This window comes from Cavia porcellus, unplaced genomic scaffold (genome assembly GCF_034190915.1).
Source record: "Cavia porcellus strain 051 isolate PalLab524CR breed Dunkin Hartley unplaced genomic scaffold, mCavPor4.1 scaffold_15, whole genome shotgun sequence".
Taxonomy (NCBI): domain Eukaryota; kingdom Metazoa; phylum Chordata; class Mammalia; order Rodentia; family Caviidae; genus Cavia; species Cavia porcellus.
The window spans coordinates 4,354,704-4,382,454 of record NW_026947498.1 but is presented as its reverse complement, the minus strand read 5'-3'; the positions used below and the strand labels follow the sequence as shown (position 1 = coordinate 4,382,454).

Sequence of the window (27,751 nt, the reverse complement as noted above, 5' to 3'; positions counted from 1 at the left end):
GGGCGGGAATGGGATACAGGCTCTGGTTACTATATCCAGCTGTGGCCAATCAGGAGTTGCCACAGAGTACGGAGTGAGCGCGGGGTGCGCACGGGTTGGCTAATTTAAAGAGGGACGTAGCGCATTGCGGAAGCTGGCGTGGTCCTTAGTCCGGGTGGGGTATGGTATGTTAAGCGCCTGCGCCCAACACCCACTTTTATTTTACAAGAGCTAGAACTCAGGAATCTCTACGGGGATGAGGAAAGAGAAGAATCCTAGGCCCATCACAACTGCGTGTTAAAAACATGAGTTTTCTCCTTCTAAGCCAGACTAGTCTTGATGCGAACCATGACTCTTCACTACAGATGCCCAATAGGTAACTAAACATAGAACAAAACTCATTTTCCATCTTTTGTTGCTGTAAAATCTCAGCTCTCCAAGGTTGATCACCCTTGAATGCTCTCACCCTTTCTGTTTTCCATTTGAAAATTGAAAATAGAAGATGGGGAATTCCCAGGCTTCAGCTATGCCTGAGACATCTCCGGTTGGTGCACTCAAACTGAGGTCACCTGGGAACAGACCCCCCCCCCCCACCATTAAGTCCAGAGCTGTGACATCAGCACTGAGACAATGACGGAGGGGACCTCAGCCCACCAGCTATCTGGGAAGCAGGCCTTCTGCCCTTGTGGGTGGGCCAGGCTGGATTCCTGAACCAGAGCACGACCCCTGCGGCTTTCTTAAAGTTCTTTTCAGCTTTTCCTCTAACTTTTCAACCACAGCTTTGTCCTGTGAAATGATGTTCTGTTTTCATTTCCATTATTACCAAGCTCAAGCACCCAAACTAGCTGGTGACAGAGGTGTTGGTGGGTGAGTGCAGGTGCACCCTTCAGGCTGACTTGGAACATACTAAGGGCTCATTCACGGCAGCTAGAAGGGTATCACTGCCCACTTCCACTTAAAAACCAGCTTGTGCCCTGATATAGGGGAGTGAAACTTCCAACCTACTATGTCTGGTATGAGGTCCTGTTCTCTAAAATCAAAGAATGAATTTTAGGGACAATGGCGGTTAAGAGCAGAACATATTTATTGAGAGAAAGAAAGCTGAGAGAGACAGAAGGGATTCCGAGCAGGTTGCCAAAGACTCTCTCTCTGTTTTAGGGACTTTTATATGTCCTGGGGCGTTCTGGATCCAGCCTTGGAAAGAGCTGTCTTTGCCCAGAGTGAGTTGTGGGGTTCACCCTCCATCTGCAGGGCAGTAGACCCGTCCTCTGCAGAAAGCCTCAGCCCTAAGCTCACAGCCCGGGGCAGGTGTCACTCCAGTTCCTCACGGGCAGGTGAAGGACCCAGAGGGCTTGAGGGGGCTCACAGGAACTCCGGGGGAGCTTAGCTTCCCCTCCAGACCAGGCTGGGGATGCCAGACCCCAGGAAGGGGCAGTAAACAGCCCAGGACCTGGCCCCTGTGGGCGTCGGCCCCTGCTTGCTCAGCCCAGGAGTCTGGGTCCAGGAGGCTCTCCAGGCTCCCTGAACCTCGCCCAGCTGGGTAGCCCTGGCTGGTGAGCCGCTCCCCAGTCACTGCAGAGTCGGGCGCTGTCCTGAGGGGACGGATGTCTGTGGCTTTCAAAGAGCCTTGAACCCCAGGTCCGGGGTACAGCCTTCAGTGGAATGGCGGCTTCACTAACACGGCCCCCCTCGGAGGGCGCGGGGGGGCCGCAGGTCAGTTTCGTTTCTGCGGGGCGCTCCTCCTGTTCTGGCGCGGGGGCGGGGCCTGCGCTGCTTAAAGCTGAGCCTGACTTCTGTGTTTGTTCCCAAAACGGGGTTGGTGACTGTCGCTGGTTGTCATCTCCAGGACGCGCAGGACAGGGACCGCGTGAGGTGAGGGGTCCTCGTGGGCTAACTCCCAGAATGGGATGCGGGCGTCTCTGAGTTCGAGTAACTGTGGCTCTGAGTGGGTGCGTACCCGCTGAGTCATGGCCCTCCACGCGCAATGATGCTCACAGTAGGCAGCAGGAGCAGCTGGCACCTGAGCCTTCCTGCCACAGGACCTCCTCTGGGGGTACTGAGGAGGCTTCTGATCCTTTGCGTTCTTTGAACCCCCCAAAAAACACCCCAGCTGTGTTGGAGGCTGCTCACTATCCTTCTGCCCGGGGACAGGGGACTCCTGGGAGACTCAGTGGGGAGGACCGCATGCACCTTCAGGCGCCATTCAAGTTCCCGGGGTAACCGGGGTATGAGGGGCCCAGGTGCTTCTGAAACTTGCCCCCCACGAGCTGCCTGGCCAGTGGAGGGGGAAGGATTTTAGAACAAATTTCCAGACTGCCAGAATCCATGGCTCCCCCTTGTAACTGTTGGTCCTTCGTAGTCACCCCTCTGATCCTCACACAGGAGTGCATCTAGTTGTCCTTTTCAAATGGAGCAGTGAGGGCCCATGATGGTCTGGACACACATGTCCGGGCTTGGGGTGCAAAGAGGGGCTGCTGGAGGGTTGTGTGTGGGAAGTGCTCACCTGCTGTCTTTCTTGAAGCACCAGGTGCAACAGAATTGGGAAGAAGATGGGTCCTTCCATTGGGCAAGCCACAGAAGACGTGAATAAGGCAGAGAAAGGCCAGGTTCTGGTACGTTGCTGTCTTAGAGTCAAACGCCATGTGGACAGGAGCTGTGTCCATCTGAGGGGTACAGTAGGGTCTGTGTAGTGGGTGGAGGGCATAAAGGAGAGTGGGGTGCTCCTTCCCTCAAATCGTGGCTTCCTTGTCCTTCCTGGGGCCAGATGCAGATCTGAGCTGCTTGTCACTCTGCTTAGGACAATGTGCAGTGGAATGGGTGCCCTTTGGGTTTGAGAAAGCAGAGGTGACGCTAATGAGCTCACCTGGGAACTGGCTGGATGCTGGTGCCCAGAGCATCGTGTGGGTCCTGCCCAGATCCTGGCTTATCATGCAGCCCAGGGCTGCATGAGGACACTTTCTTCCCAGGGAAATCACGTGGCACCTGGTTTCCTGGGCTTGAAACCTATTTTTGGGGAAACTAAACCGTGGCTGTAGGATGAGTCCCTTCTCACTTTGGTCCCAACACTGACCCTTTCAACTGTCTGACCTTGAGAAGTTCTTTCTTCACTTATTAGCCTGGTTTTCCATGTCTAAGATGGCACCAAACAGTACGTGATTGCCGAGAGTCATTAATGCCACTAATATCAAACCCTCTGAAAGTGCTCTGTTTATTATGATTAATGTTTTAAACTCTGGGCCACCAGCTTGTTTCATGTCAGCGTACTACCTAGGTACCATTCAACAGCTTTTCTAATTTACAGCATTGTTAAAGATCAGAGGCCAGGAGAACAGCTACTGTCTTGTCCTCTTCATAAAGTCTCTGTTTTTATTTCCCTCGTTTGCCCCACTAGTCCCACTTGCTGAGCTATGATCCTCAGGCTATGGGGTTAGATGAGCTCACAGCCTTGTGTTAGCTTTCTGTTACTGTAACACAAGTCCTGAGACAATGAACTTACAAGGAGGAAAGGTTTACTTACTTGTCTTACAGGTTTCAGCCCAGGTCCGGTTGACTTAGTTGCTTTGGGAACCTGACAGCACAGCATGGTGGGAGAGTGTCACAGAGCAATGCAGACACTTCATGTCTGGGAAATAAAAGCAAGAGAAGGGAAGGGCTGGGTCCCTTTATCCACTTCAACCTCTTCTCCCCAGCGATCCAAGCTCTCCCCAATGGCCCACCTTTTCAGGTTTCCTCTACCTCCCAATAGCGCCAAGCTGGGGACCAAACATTCACTCCCTGTCCCTTTGGAGGACATTTCAGCTCTAAACTGGAGCGTCCACTCACACCACATGCCCTGGACATGGCCTTTTCCTGTCCAGCTGTGTCTGTCATCTTGGGGCTCCACCACAGGTGGATGGGGACAGTTCTCAAGGTGGGGCCCCAGACCAGCAGCATCAGCACAGCCTGCAAAGTGTTAGAACAGCAAGTACTTAGTTCTTTAGCACCCTCATGCCTGTGATCCTCCTGCCTTGCAGGGCCCTGCATGGAAATGCCATGTGCTCTGAGAAGCAAGGTAGAAGAACCCTTACTTACACTCTGGCGAGTTGTGCGTCAGAGCACGGTTGTCCCTGACAGGACACTGGAAATGTTGGCAGGGCCTCCCAGTGAGGAAGGGATGTCCTAGCAGCTCTGGACCTTTTATAATGAACACATTCATAATGGGGCCATAATTTTTATATCTCACCACTGGGAGGCTCAAACCCCTGGCGGTATGTGGAAGACTGACCCACCCATCAGGTGGCTTATACTACTACTGGTGGTGCAAACAGATCTTATAATTCTTATTAGTGGTTTTACTAATAAAATTAATAAAAAGCCACCTGATGGGACAGTCAGGCTTATTCCCCACTTCTGAAAAAAAATCTTTTTGAAGTTTTATTGTCTTACTATCTTCATACTGACATTGTTTCTGACTAGAAATCTGCTTTCAAGCTTGTCTTTGTTCTTCTGTATGTTATATGATATTTTCTACTTCTGATGTTTTCTCTTTGTAACTGGTTTAGAGCAATTTCCCTGAGATGTGTCTTCATGTAGATTGTATCATGTGTTCTATGCTTGGGGTTCATTGAATTTCTTGGGTTCACAGTTTTCATCAGTTGAGGTCTTTGTGCAGATTACTTTTACTGCAATTTTAAAAAAATCTTTCAGTCCTTTTTGGAATTCTGGTAGCCTGTGTATTGCTGCTCTTGAAGCTGACTGTCTTTTGCGTGCCTCACGGGCAGCACAGAAGAGGTTCTGCGTTTTCACTCCTCCAGGTGGCTGAGAACAACCTCTGCAGGCAGTATGAGGAGAAGGTGCGGCCCTGCATCGACCTCATCGACTCTCTGCGGGCCCTGGGCGTGGAGCAGGACCTGGCCCTGCCCGCCATCGCTGTCATCGGGGACCAGAGCTCGGGCAAGAGCTCCCTGCTGGAGGCTCTGTCGGGAGTCGCCCTCCCCAGGGGCAGCGGTGAGAACGGAGTCCTCTTTAGTCAGGTTGAGCTGCCCAGACTGGGGAGGGGTCTTTAAGGACAGAAGAGGACCTCCCATGGCTCCAGCACAGCAAGCACATGAGCAAGGCTGTAGTCTTTCTTTACAGATTGCAGCCAGCCAGCCCCTCACCTGCTGTACCTGACCTTTCCCCTGGCAGGGTCCTGGTGTCTCTGCCACTTCTGAGAAGGGCACCAGGCATAGTGGTAGGGAGTCCACCCTTGTTATGCCTGCTTGAACAGCCTCCCTTGAGGCCCTGTCTCCCACACAGAAATGTTGGAGTGAGGGCTTCTGCAGATGATTTGGGGAGGACCATGCAGTCAGTAGCACCATTGCATTGCACGTGTCTATGGGCTCTGTGGAACCTGTCTTGTGGGCAGGTCTGAATAAAAGGATGGGGCCCCAGCAGTGCTGTGTACTTGTGGGTAACTGTCCTGAGCCCCTCCCTGGGGAGGTGGAGAATTGCACTCAGGTCAGTGGTACTTGGCAAGGTGCAAGGCCAAGGGGGCAAGTGAAGGCTCAAAGGAAGAGGTCAGAGCCCAGGTGAGAGGGCAGAGCTCAGGGTGCAAGGGGAAGTGAGAGACCAGTGGATCAGGAGCAAGTTGACAGTAGGGGGTTGTGGGACGGTGCTGGGGAGAGTGGTGAGTGCAGCATGTATCAGGACCCTGAGGACAAGTGCAGGTGCTGGCATTGCCACTGCCTTTGTCCCCTGAACTGGCCGCAGGACAGTGGGAGGACACAGGAAGTCTGACCAGAGTGGTGGCTTTCAACCGTGAAGAGAAAAGTTCTTGGTTGCCTGTTTCAAATGCAGAGGCCTGAGGTCCCCAACATGAGGTCTTGGCACATCTGAGGGCATCCAGGGTGGTTGTCTTTCTATCCCCCCATTCCTGGGACTATGGGAATGTGAGCAGTGTTGGCTGGAGGCCCCATATGAAGCTCTAAGACTGGAGGACTGACATAGATGTGGCCCCTAGGCATTGTCACCAGGTGCCCTTTGGTGCTGAAACTGAAGAAGCTGAGGCCAGAAGAGGAATGGAGAGGCAAGGTCAGCTACCTGGACATTGAGGAGGACATCTCGGACGCCTCCAAGGTAGAAGAGGAAATCCGCAAAGGTAAGTGTCCTGTGTGCCTCGTGGTCTGCAGGATGCCTGTTCCAGCTGCGCAATGCGGGCTGTGGATGGTCTCCACTATCCCAAGCTTGGCCCACCCCGTGCTCTCAAAGCCCTTACTATGGGCACCCGCAGTCTTGCTCCTCTCTTGCCTTTCTCCTCTCAAAGACCGAGCGTGGGCACAGAATCTGGCATCAGGAAGTGACTGTGGAGCATGTAAGGAAATATCTGAGAATGATGTGAGTCTTAAATTTAAAGCTTGTCTCCAAACCCAGTGCTCTGCTACCCACATCCAAGGGCCTGTTGACTCTGTAGATCATGGATCAGAGGCAAGAGGATGTGGGTGTGAGCAAAGGGACTGCTGCCTTGCTGCCTCATCCAAGGGCCTCCCTGAAGGCTGTGACACCTTAATCCCCACAAGGACCTGTGGGCCTTGTCCCCAAGAGAGTGTGTACATGTGTGTAGTTACAGTCACCTGACTGGGGAGAGTTCCCCGGAACCCTCTGAACCTGAGCACAGAGTCAGTGTAAAGCGTGGGAGGAGACAAGCCCTGCAGTGACCTTTGCGGGCAGGATACTGACAGAGCAGCCACTGCAGGGGAAGTAGGACCATGCTGTGAGGCTCTGTGTTTCTTCCTGTGACGTCTGGAACGGGGAACAGAGACCTCTGTTTCTGTATAGTGGGCTCTTTAGCCTGGTCCACAGTCTTAGTTAAATAATGTCACAAAGTTTTCTTTGGTCTGAGTTGGAGTTAGTTTGTTTGCCTGTGGCAGAAGACTCAAATTAACTGTGTGTTGGTCATGCCCAGCTGAATAACAAGCTGACCGAAAGCTTCATGGCTTAAAGATACATTTCTCATGATTCACTTAACCCTGTGCTAACGCCAATTCTTTGTGTGGGCTGTCCTAGGTCATAGTCTGGGAAGACTATAACGTATCTGGGTCGTGGCTGGTGTGACTTCCATACTCCAGGGAGCTCTGGGGTTTGTTGGTGAAGAGGGCAGGGGTAGCTTGGAGCAGCAAGACCAGAAAAGCCTGACAAATAGCAGCTTCAATCCACAGACTCACACTCAGGAACATACCTGTGGGTGCTGACTGCACCTCGATTGGAGGAACACGCTATTTGTAGATAGGACAAGGGCTATCGGCTGTGAGGCAGGGATGTTCAGGCATGATGGGAATCCTAGAGGGTGGGCAGCATGTCACAGATGCACAAACATCTGCAGGACTCACAGCACAGCTGGGTTGGAGGCTCCACTGTCAGAAACCATGTGTCCTATTTCTGTTTGTGCTGAGGGCGACCGCTGTCCTCTTGCCCTCACAGTGGAGTTAGCAAGGTCACATTCTGGCCGACTGGCAGTGACAAAGGGCAGGTCAGTGCCCCCGATCACCTTCTGGACGTTGCATGTAACATTTTCATATGTGCTAGGGGCCTGAGCCCAATATCACAATCAAAGAACTGGGCACAGGAATTTGGGCAATTAGCAGACTTGCCTATACCCGCCATTGCTGTTATTTTCCATCTCGATTCTAGATCTGTCCTGTGGGGAAGGAGGATACCACAGCTGGGGTTCCTCTGCCTGAGCTGACCTCTCCCGTGGGTAAACTTGCAGCTTAGTGAGGGATCCTTTGTGCCTTCACTCACCTCCTCCTGTGACTATCACCCCAGCGTGGAGGGAGCGACACAAGAGCTCCCGGGAGTCTGCGCTCCAGTGCACACTGCCCTGGGCTGAGGTTCCCATGGGCAGCATCCGCAGGCCTCTCCAGGGGGGCTGGCTACAGTTTAGAAAGTGTTGAGTTGTCCTTGGAGTCTTTGAAGTCTGATGTGTGAAATGGACTCTGCCCAAAAGGAGCTGCTGCCCAGGAGCCCCGAGAGTGAAGGTATTTTCCATCTTCCCTGGGGTGGGAAATGACACTAAGCCCCGTGGGCTTTTTCTTTTCCTTTTCTCCAGCCCAGAACTACATCGCTGGGGATGGGCTGGGAATCCAGGATGAGCTCATTAGCCTGGAGGTCAGCTGCCCCGAAGTCCCGGATCTCACTCTCATCGACCTTCCTGGGATCACCAGGGTACCTGTGGGCAATCAGCCTGCGGACATCGGTCGACAGGTGAGGTTCAGACTCTTCAGGCCTGGCCTTGGGGTGCAGGTGGTGCTGCCAGAGGGTGGCTGTGAGTCCAGGGCTGCACTGTGTGGTGGCATTGGAAAAACCCTGTGATCATCAGCTCCCAGGGTTGACACTGAAAGTGAGGCAAACAGGTACAATTGGAAACAGGTGTTCTGTTTCTTCTGATTTATGCAGTGACTCGTAGAAGTGGATCTGTAACCACTGGTTACAGCTCCATCATGCGGTGTATCCACACAGGTGTGTGGTGAGAAGACTTTTATGCTGGAAGAGAGGGCATACGATACGAAGGGAGACTGGAGGATGGGTGAATCTCAGTTCATGGACACAGGGATGAGAGCATGAGCCAGGCAGCACTTCTAGCATCGAGTTGTCCACTGTGTCTGCCAGACCTGAGGTTTCAGGGGCAAGTTAAGCAGCTCAAACCTCATGGTCATCCTGGACCTTTTAGCTCTTTGACTGCTACAGACAAGTTGGTCATCCTTCATGTTTGGCAGGTGGGGGCCACTTTTCCATCCTTACTTCTTAGGGGCAGACACTCCTAGAGTCTGAGAGCCCAGCATGTGTGAGGTCGGAATGGTCTGACCACTTCCTCTCATCTCAGGAGGCCAATAGTGTCATTTCTCATAGATCAAGCGACTCATCAGAAAGTACATCCAAAAGGAAGAGACCATCAACTTGGTGGTGGTCCCTAGTAATGTGGACATTGCCACCACGGAGGCTCTGAGCATGGCAAATGAGGTGGATCCTGAAGGAGACAGGACCATAGGTGAGGAGCAGGGATTGAATTCAGGGGCCAGCCTCTGCACCTACTGAGGATGGAAATTTATGTCTAGTGGGAGCAACAGGTAAGGTCCCACTAAGGCATGAGGAGTTGAACTCTGCTTGGCTGTTGAGGGTCAGAGTTGGCCTGGTTCCCCAATGTTTCAGAAGTTGCAGAAGGACTAGGTCATTGGTAGGGCAGATGGGTCATGCTATTCTTTGGGAATCGAGGGAGGAGGAAGCAAAGCAGGTGTCTATAGAGGACACAAGGATGAATGGTTTTGTTTTCTATGCCAGGAGGTGGTGAAGAAGGTCTGGAGTGCCAGTAGTGCAGGCAGCACTCCTGTCCTCCTGTGCCTGCCTCACGAGGCTTTCTAGCCGGGGCTGTGTCTACCCTCTACCCTGAGATGCTGGGGCCTGGGGGCTTCCCCTCCACCTTGTGTGTCGCCTGATCAGAACTATCTGCTGCAGGAATCTTGACGAAGCCTGATCTAGTGGATAAAGGGACTGAGGACAAAGTTGTGGATGTGGTTCAAAACCTGGTGTGCCACCTGAAGAAGGGCTACATGATTGTCAAGTGCCGCGGCCAGCAGGACATCCAGGAGAACCTGTGCCTGACTGAGGCCTTGCAGAGGGAGAAGGCCTTCTTTGAGGACCACCCACAGTTCAGGTACAGTGTGCCACCTGTCCCTCGCAATGCTACTGTAGACATTGTGCACACAGGGAGATTGCCCCTTGAGGGCAGATATCCAGGGTGTGTGTGAGTGGAGGTGATAGTGAGTGAGTGACTGTGTGTGGCAGTGTTTGCTCTCTGGCTTGCAAAAATAAAAGGAGAGTTCACAAAGTAGTACCTTCCGCTCCCCTCTCCCCGCCAAAATCAGTGAAAATGAATAATTTCAGTGGTCATATCCAAGGTGAAATACTTTGAAAAGACTGCAGATTGGTTTGGTCTTCAAGGAAGTGCATGCAAAGGTGGAATCCTTAGGGCATCAGTCCTTCCAGAGGGCTGCAGGAAGGCGGTTTCAGGACATCAGGTGTGTTCCACAAGCCTTGACACATGGCAGCACTCTATACACATCCTGAGAGTGCAAGAACCTGAGGTCCATGGACAGAGAAAGGCACTGGGTTACACAGCAGCTGGAATATTTTCCAGTCTCAGGAAGGAGGAGGTTCCCCTGAGAGCTGCAGCTTGGTGGGGCCTTGAGGATGTAATGCAGAGCAAGGTAGCTGGTTACAGTGAGATTGATGCTACATGATCCCACTGAGTGACACTGTTGGGTACTAGCCTCACAGAGGTAGGATGCAGGATGTGTGTAATGGGGAGACTTTCATCTCTGCAGATGGGAAGACTCTGGAGAAGGACGGTAGTGATTAAAGGAAATTGATGTCACTAACCTGCCACTAAAATAGTTGAAATGTTGCATTTTCCCTCATATATATTTTACCACAGATTTTTTTTTTAAATTATGAGTGTGGAGACAGAAGTTTGGCGTGAGTGTACTGGCACAGCCAAGCCATGGCTCATCCTTCTGCTGCCTGTCACCCTGAGTAATCCTGTCAACCCCAGAGCAGCCTAAAACAGCCCACCCTGGATGAACAGATCCAGGAAGTGTGAGAGGCTGCACGGCCTCCTCCCTGCATGTGTCATGATTTACATTCCAGGCCAGAGTGAATCTCCCTGCACCGTGCTCCTCACACACATGTGCATTTGTATGAATACCTACTCCTGTATTCCGAGGGTACTTGGCTAACAAGCTGGTGTATGTGCATATGTGTGTGTGTTTGCCATGGAAACATGTTTTCCTGTGGTTATGTATGTGTGCATTTTGGACCTGAGAGTCCTGTCTTGGGACACTTTCTTGTTGTGCTGGAAGGGGTCATGCAGCTTATATCAGAGCTCGCTCCCTGCAGCCGTGACTCAATGTATGATGGGCATCAGTCATGTGTCAACAACCCTGTTGGAAACAACTGAATTGTGCTTGACTCCCCCATGCACAGATGTGTGTGTGTTTTGTTCACATCCCAATGGAAATTTCTCTGTCCCCATTCAGGGTGCTGCTGGAGGCCAGAAAGGCCACTGTCCCCTGCCTGGCAGAGAGACTGTCTGAAGAGCTCATTGCACACATCTGTGTAAGTGCAGGCAGAACCCTGTGACACCATACCGAGCTCCATGCTGTGCATCGGGAGACCTGAGCCATGGGAGGGAGAAGCCCTGGGCTGGGGCTGATTCCACCTCCACCACAAGTTCCGGGGTTATGGGTTTACTTGGTCAGAATCTGAGTTTGCACAGCAGACCCTCGTGAAGGCAGCTTGTGGGCATTGAGGCTCAGCAGAGGTCTTCTCTCCCCTCTGCCCAGAGCCAAGGTTGAAGTCCTCCTCCCTGACCCCATCGTTTGGGTAGAGAGCAGGGTGATGTCTTGCAGACCTTGATGGTGAAAGCAGAGCTCTCCATGGCAAGTGCAAGAAGCACTTGCTCCCCTGTCCGACTCCCAGCCTTGCCCAAGCTTGAGGGATTCATTTTTCCCCTGCCCTGGGCCTAGCTCCTGAATCTGAGTGCAGGTTTTTTTTCCCTTGCAGCCCCATTTGGTATCCTTGCTGCTGGCTTCTCAAAACCCTGGGTGACCCCTGAGTCCTAGTTTCAGCCTCTTAGTGTCTTTATTTGTCATCTGGCACATGGGAAGGGACAGCACTAACATCCCTGCCAGCGTGGTCTGTGCTGCCGTCCATGCTGGCCACGTGGCTAGAAACAACAGTCTCTGATAGCTTTTCTCCTGCTGTAAACAGCATAAAAGCTACAGAATTTCAAGTTGTTCCAACTGCCACTCTTCCTGAAAAAGAACATCAGGCTGCTTTCCCTGCAGAGAGCTCATAGCAGGTGAAGAAGGAGTCCCTCCTTGGTGGCTCCATGATACATGGCTCATGGCTGTGAACAGGAACATGGCACATTGTGCTTCTCTGCCCCAGGGAAATTATGAAAGGCCACCGAGTTGTCACATGGACCAGGCAGCCCCTCAGCAGAGCAGGCCCAGGGCCTCCTTTCCATTCCTAGTCTGTATTTATATGTCCCTTTTTCTGTCCTTTCCCCAGAAATCTCTGCCACTATTGGAAAATAAAATCAAGGACCTTCACCAGAAAACAACAGATGAGTTACAGAAGTTTGGCATGGACATCCCAGAAGATGACAGCGAGAAAATGTTCTTCCTGATAGAGGTAAGAAGAGCCGGTGGGCTGGTGTTGGAGACTCCCACATTGCTGTGCTCCAGCGCATCCTGTGACTGATACCTGCTGTCTGTGCTGACCCAAGACTCCCCCAAGCACACTTTGCCCACTTAGCATGAGAAGGGTACTAGCAGAGTCAGAGGTCAGGGAGTCCTGCTTGTGGCAGGGACTCTGGGAAGGGCCTCACTCAAGATCCCCAGGGCATTTTGTCCCTTTGCCTCATCTTTCCCCTTGTCCCAGAGTGGCCATGTGAAGAATGACTCACCCAGCCTCAAGGCACACGAGATTTCCAAGCCACCCAGACCCCAGCATTTGAAGTATCTCTGCTGATACGATGTTCCTGCTCTTTACAGAAAATCAATGCCTTTAATCTGGACATCAATGCTGTAGTTGACGGGGAGGAAAGTGTAGGCACTGAAGGCTCCAGGCTGTTTGCCAAACTCCGAAGGCAATTCCAGTTGTGGAGTTCCATGATTGAGAAGCATTTTTCAAAGGGTGAGTGTTTTAATTTGTGCTGCTGTAGCAAAATCTTAGCAAGGGTAGTTTATAAAGGGCAGAAAGTCATCGCTCTCACTTCTGGATTCTGGGAAATTCAAGGTCAAGGTACCAGTCCGTTGGATGTCTGATGAGAGCTAGGTCTCTACAGCTGTTTCTAAGGTGGTGATTTCTGGCTGTAGCGGAGGACAGGCCAGCTCCTTCTCACTTCTTTTCTACACCCATGCGGTCTATGAAGGTGCAGCCCTTGAAACCTGACATCTTGAAGACCCACCTTTGAATGGCAGCACCCTGTGGGTGAAGTTTTAACATTTGAATTTGGGGGACACATGCAGACCACATCAGCAAGTCAGGGTGCAGTCCAACATCTGTGTGGGCTATGAGGACACAGAGAAGCGTGATGTGAGTCCCAGGAGTGTGTCTGAGATTCCTTGCCTGGGAAATATGCAGAATGGGGGAAACCATCAAGGCAGGAAGCAGAGGCGTAGGGAACTAAACATACTCCCTAGGTTCTTTGTCAGTAAATGAGGCCAACAGGAACCTGTAACTGATTTCAAAGGATATGTAATATACTGGTCAGCTTTCCCATTGGTTGGGAAGAAAATAACCTGACACACAAGTGGAAGGAGGAGAGGTCTACTTGGCTCTCAGTTTCAGAGCTCAGCTGGCTCCAAGGCAGAAGCATCATGGCGGAAGGGCATTGCAGAGCTTCCCATAATGGCTGGGAAGCTGAACACCAGGGAAGAGAGAGCTATGGCTTCCACAGGCGTACCCAGCCATCCACTCTCCATCTAGGCCACTGAGGGATGCGGTGCCCCCAGGATCTAAGCACATCTTCGGGAGCCTCTTAATCCTTTCTATTAACAAGAAGCCTGAAGGAAATCATCCATCAAACCATCATGGATTATCTGCCAAGCAATTTTGCTGTTCTTCAAGGAATTTGATAGGAATCCACAGTCCTCCTTAATCAACAGAGGTTCAGAGTAATAGAGTAGTAGTTTTCTTTGCTTTGAGTAAAGAACATGGACCACGCTGTCTTTTGGGTTGGGTACACTGTCAGATCCACTTGTCATTGGCAGAAGGCATGGAGGGTGGATGGAATAAACGGCCTGCAACTCTACTCCTAGGAAGCCCCCAGGGACCCAGAGACATATGGACACACAGCTCACACAGGGGTAGTCAAGGCAGCATCATTCATGGTACTTGAAGGTGTGTTCAACACCAGGGTCCCTTGGCTGATAACTGCCAAATGTGTGTGTGTTTGCTTGGGCTATTCCAATGCACCTCTGGCACTGGGTGATGAGACAAGGAGGAGCTGGTCCTGCAGTTCTGGGTGCCGGTGATCCAAGGTCAGGGAGGCTGCACGGTTGGAGCTGTCTGAGGCCTCGTTCCTTGCCATGTCGCAGCACCTTCTCCCCGCGTCCTTGGTCTTCCCTGGGCGTGTCTACGTCCTGGTCTCCATTCTGTGTACGGGGACCTCTCAGGCCACATCAGAGCCCATGCTAAAGACCTCATTTCCCCTTACTTTCCATGGAGTTCCTGCAGGTGGCGCACAGTTATTCTGTGGAATGCTAGCATGGGAATGACTAGAGGCTATAACACCGCTCAGGGTGACATTTTCAGCAACAGAAAACCCGAAGCACTGATACACGCTGAACATGGCTAAACCTTGAAAACTTGATGTGGGATGAAAGAAACCAGTCACAAAAGACCACACAGCCTGAGATTCCTTGCCTGGGAAATGTGCAGAATGGGGAAGCCACTGAAGTGGGAAGCGGAGGAGGGGCTGAAGGACTAGAGCAAGGAGATGGGGAGGGACTGTGCAGTTGTGGGGCATCTTCCAGGTGATGGGGACGTTCTGGAATCGCTGGAGGCATTGCACAACTCTGTGAAGATACCAAAAATCATGAGATCTTCCACCTGAGTAGGATAAATTTTATTGTATGTGAATTATCTCAGTAATGTAATTCCTCTGAGAAAATCTCTCCTGTCCATAAACGGGAACCTGGCTACCCATTCCGGAGGGCGGAGGCAGGCCCTTCTGTGTCTCCACCCTGATGGGGTCTCCCACAGCCCAAATCACACTCCAAGGTTCCAGCTCACTGTGTGGTCCCCCGGAGAGGGACATTTCCTGCTCCTGCTACAGCTTAGGAGCAGGCAGCCAGCAGGTGGCTCCAACTGTTTCTTAAGGTCATCCTGTGTCCTAGAGGCCACTGTTGTGGGTAAGGAGCATTCACTATCCTGGTCCTTTGTCTTTGGTAAAATCTAATGGGGTTTATGAAATTCCATAGTCCCGTGCTTCTCCAAAATTCATCTTCCTTGATTTCTGCTCTCTGCCTCTGCCCTTGCCAGCGCGGACTCAGTGGAAGCAAATTATCTTGAGATTGATTTCTTTAGGCCAGTCCCAGTGTAGTTTTCCATTTGAAAACCAAGAATTATTTTTGATTTCGCTGCTCATGTTTTAGAAAAATCTGCAAGATGTTTTTTTTTTAGTAGCACAGTTTTCTTTTCTTTTTTTTAAATTTTATTTAAAAGGAAAAAGAGAAAAACACAAAACAAAACAAAGCAGTGTAAGGATACACGTAGTACAGAACTACAAAAAAAAAAAAAGTAAGAAATCACCTGTTAATAGATTACATATTATCATCTTAGAAATAGTTGCTCAAATCACAGTATCAAAGAATACAAAGTGGACATTCAAACAGTGAGACTGCCAACAGCTGTGTTCAATGATCCAAAAACATTAATATAGTCAGCTATTTAACACCCCTAAACACACTTGCTGTTATATCCGTTAGAGCTCTTTTATTTCCCCTCTCTTTTTTACAACAAAATTTATACATTTTGGACTTTATTACTCCTTAGTTCTTATTACTTTTTTGGGGGGGGAGAGAATACAGTCAAATATGGCAAAACAAAGCTGTCAGTCAAAACCAAGGATAGACATAGCACATGGTGTAGAACAGAGTACAAGGTTATCAACAATGGTTATCAACGATGTCTCTTGTTTCCTTAAAAAGAATTGTCTATCTCATTAGATATTATAAAGTTGAACAAAACAGTAGAGAACAAGACCAATAAAACTTAGGCATTGTAAACATTACAGGACTTCCAAAGGAGACAATAGTCAAACCAGAATGGGCATCTTAGTGAATCTTATTGCCTTCATAGTAGTTGCCTATACCCTCAAACTTGATACTGTCATACAGAATGGAACAGAATCTAATCAGTCAAAACAAAATCGTGGGAGTATTACAGGACTTCTAAACAAGTTAATAGGAAATCAAAAAAAGTTACTATTATATATCCTGCTAATTTTTTTTAATTTTTCCCCTTAATTAAAACAAACATAAGAAATAACTAAATAAGGGAGAGATTGAGATAAAACAGGACATAACAATATAACAATAGAGGTCAAAGCATGACTGTTTCAGCAACCTAGTGCTTCACCAAATAACCCGACTTAATAGTAGTTACCATACTGTCTGTCTTTTCCCTTGAAATATTTGGATAAAACTTCATATACTATAGCTTCAAATATTTACATATCAAGAAGCCCAGAATAAAGCCTTTCTAATTAATAAGTGAAAACTTTATAAGGCTTCAAGGCCACATAATGGGGAATCATGATTACCACATATTTTTATATATTTGAATCATTACTTATATTAGGGAAACTATTCGGTATTCACACATGCGAGATTGATTTATTTCACTTAGGAGTGTGGTCTCAAGCTGCACCCATTTATTGATAAATATATCAATGTGATCCTTCTTTATAGCTGAATAATACTTCATTGTATAGAAATACCACAACTTTTTTATCCATTCCTCAGTTGATGGACACTTGGGTTGTTTCCAAGATCTGGCGATTACAAATTGTGCTGCTATGAACATAGGTGCACATATATCACTGTGGTATGATACTTTCAGTTCTTCTTGGAATATGCCTAGAAGTGGAATAGCTGGAATAAATGGGATTTCCAATCCCAACTTTTTGAGAAATCTCCAGACAGACCTTCACAAAGGCTGTACCAGTCTACACTCCCACCAACAGTACAGGAGAGTTCCTTTCTCCTCACAGCCTCTCCAGCATTTGTTGTTGTTGGTTTTCTTGATCCTGGCCATTCTTTCAGGAGTGAGATGGTATCTCAGTGTGGTTTTAATTTGCATTTCTCTAATGACCAATGATGATGAACATTTTTTCATGTATTTATTTGCCATTTGCATTTCTTCATCTGAGAAGTGCGTATTCATCTCAGATGCCCATTTTTGGATTGGATCTTTGAATTTTGGAGGTCTGAGTTTCTTTAATTCTTTATATGTTTTAGACAAGAGGCCCTTGTCTGAGAGAGAGTTCACTAAAATCTTTTCCTAGTTTGTGGGTTTTCTTTTCACTATGCTGGAGATTTCTTTTGACATGCAGAAACTTTTTAATAAGAAGTGGTCCCAGTTATTGATTCTGGGAAGTATTTCCCGTGCGGTTTGAGTCCTGTTCATGAATTCTCTACCTACTCCTATGTCTCCAAGGTTTCTACCCAATTTGTCTTTCAATAGATTTAGTGTTTCTGTTTTAATATTCAGATCTTTGACCCATTTAGATTTTAATTTAGTACATGGTGATAGACATGAGTCTAGCTTTAGTTTTCAGCAAATGGAGAGCCAGTTTTTCCAGCACCATTTATTAAAGAGACTGTCGTTCTTCCAATGAACCTGCTTGGCTCCTTTATCAAAGATAAGGTGGTTGAGTGTGTGTGTAGTTGTGGTTGTATCTTCTATTCCATTGATCTTTGGCTCTGTTTTGATTCCAATACCATGTTGATTTTACTACTGTTGCTTTGTAGTATAACTTCAAGTCAGGGATTGTGATGCCTCCTGCTTTGTCTTTGCTGCTTAGAATTGCCTTTGCGATTATAGGTCTCTTCTGGTTCCAGATGAAATTTAGGAGTGATTTCTTTAGATCTATAAGGTATGTTGATGGTATTTCTATTGGGATTGCATTGAATCTGTATAACAGTTTTGGGAGAATGGCCATCTTCACAATGTTTGTTCTTCCTATCCATGAGCAAGGGATGTCTTTCCATTTTCTGAGATCATCCTCAATTTCCTTTTTCAGTGTATTATAATTTTCACTGTCTTTCACTGTCTTTCACTTCTTTCGTAAGAGTAATTCCTAAATATTTCATTTTTTTGCTTGCTAATGTGAATACTCCAGTTTCTCTTATTTCCCTCTCTGTGATTTTGTTGTTCGTGTATAGGAATGCTATTGATTTCTGAGTATTGATTTTGTATCCAGCCACATTACTGAATTTATTTATTGTATCTAAGAGTCTTTCAATGGAGTTTAGGGGGTCTTCTATGTAGAGTATCATGTCATCTGCAAACAATGATAATTTAAATTCTTCTTTTCCTATCTTTACCCCTTTTATTTCTCTTTCTTGCCTAATTGCTCTGGCTAGTACTTCCAATACTATATTAAATAGCAGTGGTGATAAAGGACATCCTTGTCTTGTGCCTGATTTTAAAGTAAAGGCTTTCAATTTTTGGCCATTTAGTATGATGCTGGCTGTTCGTTTGTCATAAATGGCCTTTATTATATTGAGGTAAAGACCATCTATTCCAATTTTCTGTAAAGTTCTTATCATGAATAAATGTTGGACCTTATTGAAGGCTTTTTCTGCATCTATAGAAGTGATCATGTGATTCTTATTTTTGGCTTTATTGATATGGTGGATTACATTTATTGATTTGCGTATGTTGAACCATCCTTGCATTCCTGGGATGAATCCCACTTGGTCATGGTGTATAATCTTCTTGATGATTTGCTGCATCCTATTTGCCAATATTTTATTGAGGATTTTTGCATCTGTGTTCGTTAGGGAGATCGGTCTATAGTTCTCATTTTAGTTGGGTCTTTCTCAGGTTTTGGTACTAAAGTAATATTTGATTCCAGGAATGACTTAGGAAGGATTGCTTCCCCTTTGATTTCATTGAATAGTTTGAGGAGTGTCGGCATTAGGTCTTCTTTGTATTTCTTGTAGAATTCTGCAGTGAATCCATCTGGGCCTGGGCTCTTCTTGGTGGGTAAGGACTTAATTACATTTTCAATTTCATTAACACAGATTGGGTTATTCAACAGTTTTACATCCTCTTGATCTAGCTTTGGTACTTCATATGTTTCTAAGAATCTGTCTATTTCTTCTGTGTTATCAAACTTTTGAGAGTAGAGGTTTTCAAAATAGGTGTTGATGATCTTCTGTATTTCTATTGGGTCTGTAGTGATTTCACCTTTTTCATTTCTTATTGCATGAATTTGAGCTTTTTATTCCCTTTTTTAAATAAGGTTGGCTAGGGGCTTATCGATTTTATTTTTCTTTCAAAGAACAAACTCTTTGATTCGTTGATTCTTTGGATTGTTTTCTTAGTCTCTATTGCATTGATTTCTGCTCTGATTTTTATAATTTCCTCTCTTCTTTTGGCTTTGGACTTGATTTGCTCTTCTTTTTCTAGCTGTTTGAGGTGTAGCATCAAGTTATTTATTTGTATTCGTTCTGTTTTCCTGATGTGGGAACTCAGTGCAATAAATTTTCCTCTCAGGACGGCTTTCATTGCATCCCACAGATTCCAGTAAGTTGTACCTGCATTTTCATTTTCTTTTAGGTATTATTTAATTTCTTCTTTAATTTCTTCTGTGACCCACTGATTACTCAAGAGTGTGTTATTCAGTTTCCATATGTTTGCGGGATTTTTGCAGTATCTTTTATCATTAATTTCTAATTTCAGAGCGCTATGATCTGATAACATGCAAGGGATGATTTCAACTCTTTTGCATTTGTTTAAATATGTTCTGTGAGCTAATATATGGTCTATTTTAGAGAATGATCCATGTACTGCTGAGAAGAATGTGTATTCTGATGTTGTTGGGTGGAACATTCTGTATATGTCTATCAAACCCATTTGTTCACAGGTGTGATTCAGTTCTATTATTTCTTTGCTCATTTTCTGTCTGGTTGATCTGTCCCTTGGTGTCAATGGCGTATTAAGGTCTCCTGTTACAATTTTGTTACTGATATTTTGAGTTTTCATTTCTGTTAATAATTATTTTATATAACTGGGTGCTCTGGAGTTTGGTGCGTATATATTTAAGATAGTTATCTCTTCCTCTTGGAGTTTTCCCCTTACGAGTATGTAGTGACCTTCTTTGTCCTTTATGGTCATTGTTGGTTTAAAGTTCACGTTGTCTGCAAACAGAATGGCTACTCCTGCCTTTTTTTTGGATTCCTGCTGCATGAAGTATTGTTTTCCATCCTTTGACTTTCAGTCTGTGAGTATCCTTCTGGGTTAGATGGGTTTCCTGTAAACAGCATATGGTTGGACTTTGTTTCTTGATCCATTCTGCTAGTCTGTTTCTTTTGATTGGTGCATTGAGACCATTTACATTAATGGTTATTACTGTTAAATGCTGGTTTATTCTTGGAATGTTATCTCTCTGCTGTTGCATCTTTATCTTTCTGTTCTGTTTAATTATTTGCTTTGCTTAGTGGTTTTTTTCCTTTGTGTATCTAAACTGTCTTTCAATATTTTTTGCAGGGTTGGTTTGGTGTTCATGAAGTTCTTCAACTGTTCTTTGTCATGGAAGTATCGTATTTCACCATCAATTTTGAATGATAATTTTGCAGGATACATCAGTCTAGGTTGGAAATCATTTTGCTTTAGGATCTGGAATACTTCACTCCATGCTCTTCTTGACTTTATTGTTTGTGCTGAGAAGTCCGCTTGTGATCCTGATAGGTTTTCCTTTATAAGTGATCTGTCTCTTCTCTCTGACAGCTTTTAATAATCTATTCTTGTGTTGGATTTCTGGGATGGTGATTATTATATGTCTGGGTGTAGTTTTATTTTGGTTATGACTATTTGGAGTTCTATATGCTTCACTGATCCTGATGTCAGTTTCTGATCTCATGCTTGGGAAATTTTCAGCTATTACTTCTCTAAATATCCTCTTGACATCCTTTATGTTGTCTCCTTCTTTTTCGTTAATCCCTATCATTCTTATGTTATTCTTCTTTGCATTATCTTGCAGTTGTTGAATTGTTGTTTCCTGATTCCTTGTTATTTTTGAAAGATCTTTCCTTTCCTGTTCTCTAGCTGCAATCCTGTCTTCAAGGTCTGAAATTCTATCTTCACTTTCATTAAGGCAGTTTTTACAACTTTCAGTGGAGTTTTTTATTTTCTGTATATCTCTGTGCATCTGCATTATGTATTCTGTTTGTTTCTTATATTGCTCGTCTAGGGATTCTATCTTTTTGTTTAGTTCCTCCAATTTTTTATCTGTGTTTTCTTTAGATATATTCAGAATCTCTTTCATTTCTTTTATCATTTCTTCTTTTATCTGGGAGATTATTTCGAGTTTGAATTTCTTTAAAGCTTCCTGGAGTTGCTTGTTAATTTCAGTAGCTATTGTGTCCGATATTTGAGGTGGATGGCATATATTTTCTTCTATATACATTGCTCCTAGGGTTTCTTGAGATGGGCTGGAGGTTTGAGGTTGTAATTTGGTCTTTTGTTTTGTCATTTTCCTATATTTCTGTGTTTCAAGTGTTATTTGAAAGCTTCCTCAGGATCTGTTGAAAATCCCCTTCTATGTTTGGAGCTACTGAGACTCTGGCACCACACTACCCCAAGCCACTGGGTCTGCAGAACCAATGGCCCTCCTCTGCCTGCTCAGAACTCCGCAGTTCAGACAAGCTGGGCTCAGGGACACTGTATGCCCACCTGCCCCTTGGAAGCTCCACAGCTCTCCAATCGCAGCTGGGTTAGGGTACTCACCACAGGCCGTGTTGCCTCAGGAACCTGCAATCCCTCCCTGCTTGCTGAGATATCCACAGTCCTCCAGACACACGGGGAGGCCAATGCAGGCGCCCCAGATCCGCCCAGCCCCTCCTCTGCACACCGATGGCTAGGTGCGGCAGTCCGAAACAAGCTGGGCTCCGGGGATAGTGTGGGTCCGCCCACCCGTCGGAAGCTCAGCAGTTCTCCAAGTGCAGCCGGGATGGGGAGGTGGATGTAGAGGCCTCAAAGCCACTTCTCCAGTTCACTGCACCCGGTAGCCTGGAGGGTCCGGAACAGTCTGAGATTTGGGCAGAGTGTGCTGAGCACTCATCACAGGCCGCGGTGCCTCAGGAACCTGTGATCTCTCCCTGCTTGCTGAGATATCCACAGTCCTCTAGACACACGGAGAGGCCGATGCAGGCACCCCAGATCCGCCAAGCCCCTCAAGATGTTTTAGTAAAATAATGCAAATGTGCCTTTTCCTGCTATAGGTTTTGATGGTTTACAAAAAGAGATCTGGAAATTTGAAAACCAGCATCGTGGCAGAGAGCTGCCTGGGTTTGTGAACTACAGGACATTTGAGAAAATCATCAAAAAGGAACTCCAGGCCCTGGAGGAGCCGGCTGTGGACATGCTGCACCAGACCACCGGTGAGTGGCTCCCATGGTGGCAGGGAAAGCGGAGAGTGAAGCAGAATGGAACTTCAGAGCTGTGCCCTAGGTGTTTGCTGTATGAAACCTGTTTTCTGCTGCCCCGGATGCCAGCCCGGGGTCCCAGAGTTTGTTTTCTTGATAGTAGCAGGAGCTGGTATATTACCCAGTGAGGGCTCAGTCCCCAAGACTGTCCTCAGGTTCATAGCTCCATCCCAAGTCCTGAATGACCATCTATCAGTCAGGGTCTTATCAATGTGTTCTTGTATTTGATTAATTCCCTGACCATCACTGTGCTGATGAGACATCTAGGGCCTGAGTCACTGTGGGGTGGGATTGTGCCACCCTCCCGGAGTACTCGGGCTCCATCTGGTCTTGGAAACTTGGAAGTTTCCTTTGCTGAAGTGAGGAAGTTGGGAACGAGAGTCTCTGGATTTTCATCCTGACCTGGTCCATCTGGCGACCAGCCTCATTCCAGCCATCCAAGCCCACCATGGTCAGTCTCTTCCTTAGAATGCAGGGTGCTTCCATCACAGAGGACATGCAGAGACATCCTGTGCTGTGTCAGGACACTACCAGAGCAGAACTGGGGGCTCGTGCTGCAGGTCACTCTGCCTCACGCCTGTGTTGTATCCACTGCCAAAGGCTCTGCTGATGGGGTGGCTCTGAAGAGTTAGGTCAGAGCCAAAATGCCTGTGCCAGGCGTGAGTCCTCTGGGCTCTCCTAGGTATGGGGTGTCGCTGTGGCCAGGGCATGATCAGAGCCCCCAAGGGAGACCTGAGTCTCATCTTCCACTCACCCCTTCTTAAAATATGTCACCTGTTGGATTGAATCCAATGGATGTCTCCTCTCAGGTGCTCCTTCCTGGCCTCCTCCCCAGACTCTGCCTCCCATTTCAGCAAAGCCCAGTCCTTCAAGGTTCCTCAAGGGACAGGGTCACGGTGGCTTCAGACACCCCATGCCCAGTGAATCCAATGCACCTTTCCTCCAGGCCTCAGGACAACGCACCTGGCTCATTTCCATGCCATCATCACCTGCTTTTTTATGGCCAGAGGAAAGTTTGCCATCCTTATTACCTCCTAGTCATACAACAGAGTTGAAAATCAGTTTCAGAAAGTTGTGATCTGGACATCAATAAAGATGTGCCAGCATGTTGATTCTCAGCAGTGTGATAGTAACACCCTGTAAGAAATCAGAATAGAGACATGGCTTCCAAAAGTAAGAACATAGGTGTGTTTCGTTTAAATAAGAACATGTTCTTGCAATTCTTTTTGAAGTGAAGAGTGCGGACACACAGATTTGGTTGATAAATTTAAGAATGGCATGATGGCTTTATTTTTTAAGTATTTATAGGTTTGTAATTTATAAGAAATGACTTTCTTGGAAACACAGTTTCTATCTGAATAAAACATTTAACGGGAAACAGAGACCGGCCAGGGGATATTTAGCTGTGAATCCTCCAGTGGGTTCTGACTTCACACAGCGCGGCTTTGTCTTCACTGTAACAGAGTAGGATGGAGAAGGGACTGATGAAGAGGCTGAGAAAGTAGAAAAAGAAGAAAGAGGAGGAGGAGGAAGAGGAGGAGGAAGAGAAGGGACAGAAGCCTGTTTCAGAGTTGCATGTGTGGCAGCCTAGGTGGGTATACAGGAGCCCGCCAGGCTGACTCGCCTTTCTCTCTTTGATCAGATATGGTCCGGGCAGCCTTCACAGATGTGTCTGAAAAAAACTTCACTGAGTTTTTTAACCTCTACAAAACCACCAAGGTAAAACCCATGACAAGCTTGTCATTAAAGAAGAAATATGTAGAACATGCACTTCTTGCATATGTTTGCATGCATTTCCCATTTACATTAGGAATCCTCTCCCCTGCCTGGTAATCTCCCTGCTGGTGCCCCAGCAAGGTCTGGTTAAAGCAGTGGGTTTGAGGTGACTCAGAAATGAAACCAGGAACCAGGAATCCCAGTCAGTGTAGACATGGGATAGCGGATAGGGGAGTGAGGAGCATGTAAGGGAGTGAAGACTCCATCAGGACTCTCGGCAAGGAGGCTCAGCACAGACACTGGACCAGATCAGAGGGAGGGGGGACAGGGACAGGTATGGCCCAAGTCCTGGCATAGAAGGGACTCAGGCTCTGCTGCCCTCCAGTCTGAGCTGAGGGTGGTTGTTTTACTGGCCCATGGCCCTGAATGGACAAGAGATGTGTCCTGAGGTAGGAGTGACAAGAGGGACATGGTCAGGACCCACCTCAGCAAGGTAGAGGGTGTGGATGTTTTCTGGGCAAAACTGTTCTCCCCGGTGGTTCTAAAAGTTGGGGGAGCACGTGTGGGATGGGATTGACCCCAGGCGATCCCTTCCTGCCCTCATGTGTTCCCCTCAGACCCACAAGGGAGCAAAGAGAGAAACTGATTTCTGGCTGAGGACAAAACAGATAAGGCCCAGCCCTGGGTGGGATCTCTTCATCACATTGTTGGTGGGGACATTCTGGTCGGGTGGCCACTCCTGTGGGCTCACGGGTGAGCTGTTTCTCATGGTTTTGGGTCCACCTCCTGGGGGATCTTCAGTCATCTTTCTCTTCCCCCAGAACAAAATCGAAGATATTCGATCAGATCAGGAAGAAGCGGCGGAGAAGGCAATCCGCACTCACTTCCAGATGGAGCAGATCGTCTACTGCCAGGACTAGGCTTACCGAGGTGCGCTGCAGAAGATCAGAGAGGAGGAGGCCAAGGAGGAGAAGCAGAAAAAAGTATTTCAGTCTTCAGAGACCACTGCTATGGGTGAAATCCTCCAGCACCTGAATGCCTATTGCCAGGTGCGCATGCTTATGTCACAGACCCCAGGGGCTGAGTCCTTTCCTTCTGAGAGCCCTCCATCTGGGGTCATGGGGTGCCAGGTGGAGCTCTGTGTGGCCCCTGGAAGCAGCTCCACCTCAGCTAGACAGAGATGCTGTGGGCTTAGAGGCCCCCACTTCCGGCCTGGACTGGTGCATGGTTCCCGCCCAGTGCCTTCATCTCTCTGAGCCTGGGCTTTTTTCTGAGTCCCCATCCCCAGGGCCAGCACCAGCATCATCCTGTCTGTCTCTAGGGACCTGAGCCTCACAGGCCTGTAAAAACAGGGCTGGTTGATATGTCTGGGCACAGTGTCACTCGAGTCAGAATTCTGTGTGCTGACCCACTCCTTCCTGACAGCTGTGTCCGGGTCCCTACCCAAGGCTTCTGTGTGTCCCGCTACTGTGAGCCACCCTATGCTGGTACCTTGTCTCCTCCCCTCCGTGGCCCTTGGGGGACAGGCCAGTCTAGCTCACTTGCTCCTCTCTTCTCTTACTGACCCTGCTGTAACTGTCCCTGGGTGCTTGTCACCTGCCTGGCTTCTTCCCAAGCCTGTGGCCCTTGCCATGTTCTCTGTGGTTCACTGCTGGACGAGATGGGTGACTATGCTGTCCTTACATCCCAGAGGAGAAAACTGAGTCACAGAGGGGCAGCCGAACTTGATGAGCCACACGTCAGAGCCCTGAGATCAATGTGTGTCTGAAAGGGTTCATGCCGGGGACAGATAGGCAGAAGAAGAGGCGTGGGGACTCAGGCTCCTGCCTGGGGCTGTCACAGCCCAAACCTGGGATTCTTCCCGGGGTGCAGGCATGTGCGATGTCCTTTTGGGCAGAGTGGGCCCCTCACTGTCTCAGAGCCTACCTCACTCTCTTCCTTCCAGCATCCAGATGGTGGTCAGGGAAGCCAGGGACAGAGGCCATCACCAGGGACAGAGGCCACCCAGGTTGGCAGGTCCTTCTCTGTCCATGTGGAGCCCCTTCTGCCTCCAGCACGGAGAATGCTTGAGTGTGAACCCAGACCAAGATCTCCCTCCCTGGATCCCTGGGTCTTCTGATGCTCGCATGTCACCATCAGGGTCCCTTCCTTATGCTTGCCACTCAACACTTCTGTGATCTGTCCCTTCTTCCAGGAGGTTCACAGCCGCATCTCCACCCACATCCCCTTGATCATCCAGTACTATGTCCTGCAGTTGTTTGGCCAGCGGCTGCAGAATGCCATGCTGCAGCTGCTTCAGGAGAAGGAGAACTGCGCCTGGCTCCTGAAGGAGCGGAGCGACACCAGTGAGAAGAGGAAGTTCCTGAAGGAGCGGCTGACCCGGCTGGGCCAGGCCCGGCGCCAGCTCGCCAAGTTCCCTGGTTAACCCAGCTCCCAAGCCTCGGGAGGAGGCCGAGCCAGGGTGATGTAGTCGCTTAGCAGATGCTCAGTAGGCAGAGGTAGAACGAGATCTCTTCTTTTTCTCCAGGAGCATGTAGGGACCAAAAAGAGTTAGGAGAATGGTTTGATTTCTGGCTGTAAGAGGACAGTCTCATGTCAAAGTGTGGGCTGCAGACTGAAGGGAAGGTGCCACCGTCACGAGGGGGTCAAGGGCGTCACTCACCTCCCCCACTCAACTTTTGTGCATCAGGAGACGGCCTCCAGCTCAGTGCCGGGAAAGGCTCCTTCCTGGTCTGTCTGCAGTCTCCTCTGGAGCCGGCTTGTAGGAATGGTCTGCTGCTCTTAGAAGCTGGGCCTCTTCTGTTTGAATAAACATGTAATCCTTGTCTGCTGAGCTTGGTGTTTGGGAGGAGCCCAAGGGAAAGAGCAGAAGGAACAGGTGGTACAAAGTGCTGGGCACCAAGCTGTCCTCAGGTGCACTGAGAAAGGAAGGAGTCAGAGCAGGGTCCTCCTGTCTGCTGGGACTGCAGTGAAGGGGATGTACTCAAAAAGATGCACACAGCACCCGTGTGCAGTGGGCACTGACCCTTCTAGGGCAGAGGAGCCAAGGGAAGACATTGAGTGCTGAGCTTTGCTGAGGCCCCCGGGGGGACAGTGGGCAGCATGTGAACAATTTCCTCCCCAGTGGACTGTCCAGTTCTCAGGCCTCCATGTGGCTGAGATGGGCAACACCAGTTATATGCCTGCATCCCAACCTCCCTCTAGCTCCAGGTCCACCCTGCCCAGGGCCTCCCCACCAGCAGACCTGTCAGAGGGCAAGATGACAGACAGGGTTCCGGAGACCATGCTCAGCAGAGGCCCTGACACTCCTTCTGAGGAAGCCCTGGGGCATCGAACTGAGGAGTCCAGGAGGGATGAGGAAGATGCAGAGATGAGAGCTGAGGACCCAGAGGTGGAAGACGCTGTCTCGGGGGCCACGTGCTGGAGAGTTGCTGTGGGGGTTGAGATCCTGCATACACAGAGCCTCAAAATACAGTAGCCACATGGGCACCACATACTTCCAGCAAGGGATTCAGGCTTGGGGCCACAGTGGACAGTGTCAGGGTGGGATTAAAGTCCTTGTCCCCTCTAGCTCACTTCTGACCCTGAGACTCTGGGATGGTAATCTTCGGACAGTTCCAGGATTTGTTCATGAAGGTGATGAGGGGAGAACATTCCAGCACTGCACAAGTCCCTGGCTGCAGCTGGGCAGTGCCCCATGCCTCTCTGGGAGTGCTCTGTCCCGAAATTCTCTACTTATTTATATGGAACTTCCTTAAACTGCAGTGGGAGGCTGGACTGCCCTTGTCTACAGTGGGCTTACTAACCTGCAGGGCTGT

General features: G+C 48.4%; 1 protein-coding gene across 1 annotated transcript; it reads left to right on the top strand.

Annotated features, from left to right (window-relative positions):
- Positions 1-205: 205 nt before the first annotated feature.
- LOC134470419 (interferon-induced GTP-binding protein Mx1-like) lies at positions 206-26,758 on the top strand. Its single transcript, XM_063224464.1, has 14 exons — positions 206-355; positions 2,501-2,591; positions 4,773-4,965; positions 5,960-6,097; positions 8,045-8,199; positions 8,845-8,983; positions 9,448-9,646; positions 11,028-11,106; positions 12,064-12,186; positions 12,549-12,690; positions 22,014-22,172; positions 23,860-23,936; positions 24,755-24,982; positions 26,128-26,758. Exons 1-13 carry the CDS (start codon positions 285-287, stop codon positions 24,851-24,853), a joined length of 1,665 nt encoding a protein of 554 aa, XP_063080534.1. The 5' UTR covers positions 206-284; the 3' UTR covers positions 24,854-24,982; positions 26,128-26,758.
- The last annotated feature ends 993 nt before the right edge of the window (positions 26,759-27,751 follow it).

Excerpts from the sequence above, each read along its gene's own strand:
- LOC134470419 (XM_063224464.1), top strand. The coding sequence starts at position 285 with ATGAGTTTTCTCCTTCTAAGCCAGACTAGTCTTGATGCGAACCATGAC. Across the intron at positions 2,592-4,772 it reads CAGAGAAAGGCCAGGTTCTG|GTGGCTGAGAACAACCTCTG; the intron begins GTACGTTGCTGT and ends TCACTCCTCCAG. Across the intron at positions 4,966-5,959 it reads CGCCCTCCCCAGGGGCAGCG|GCATTGTCACCAGGTGCCCT; the intron begins GTGAGAACGGAG and ends TGTGGCCCCTAG.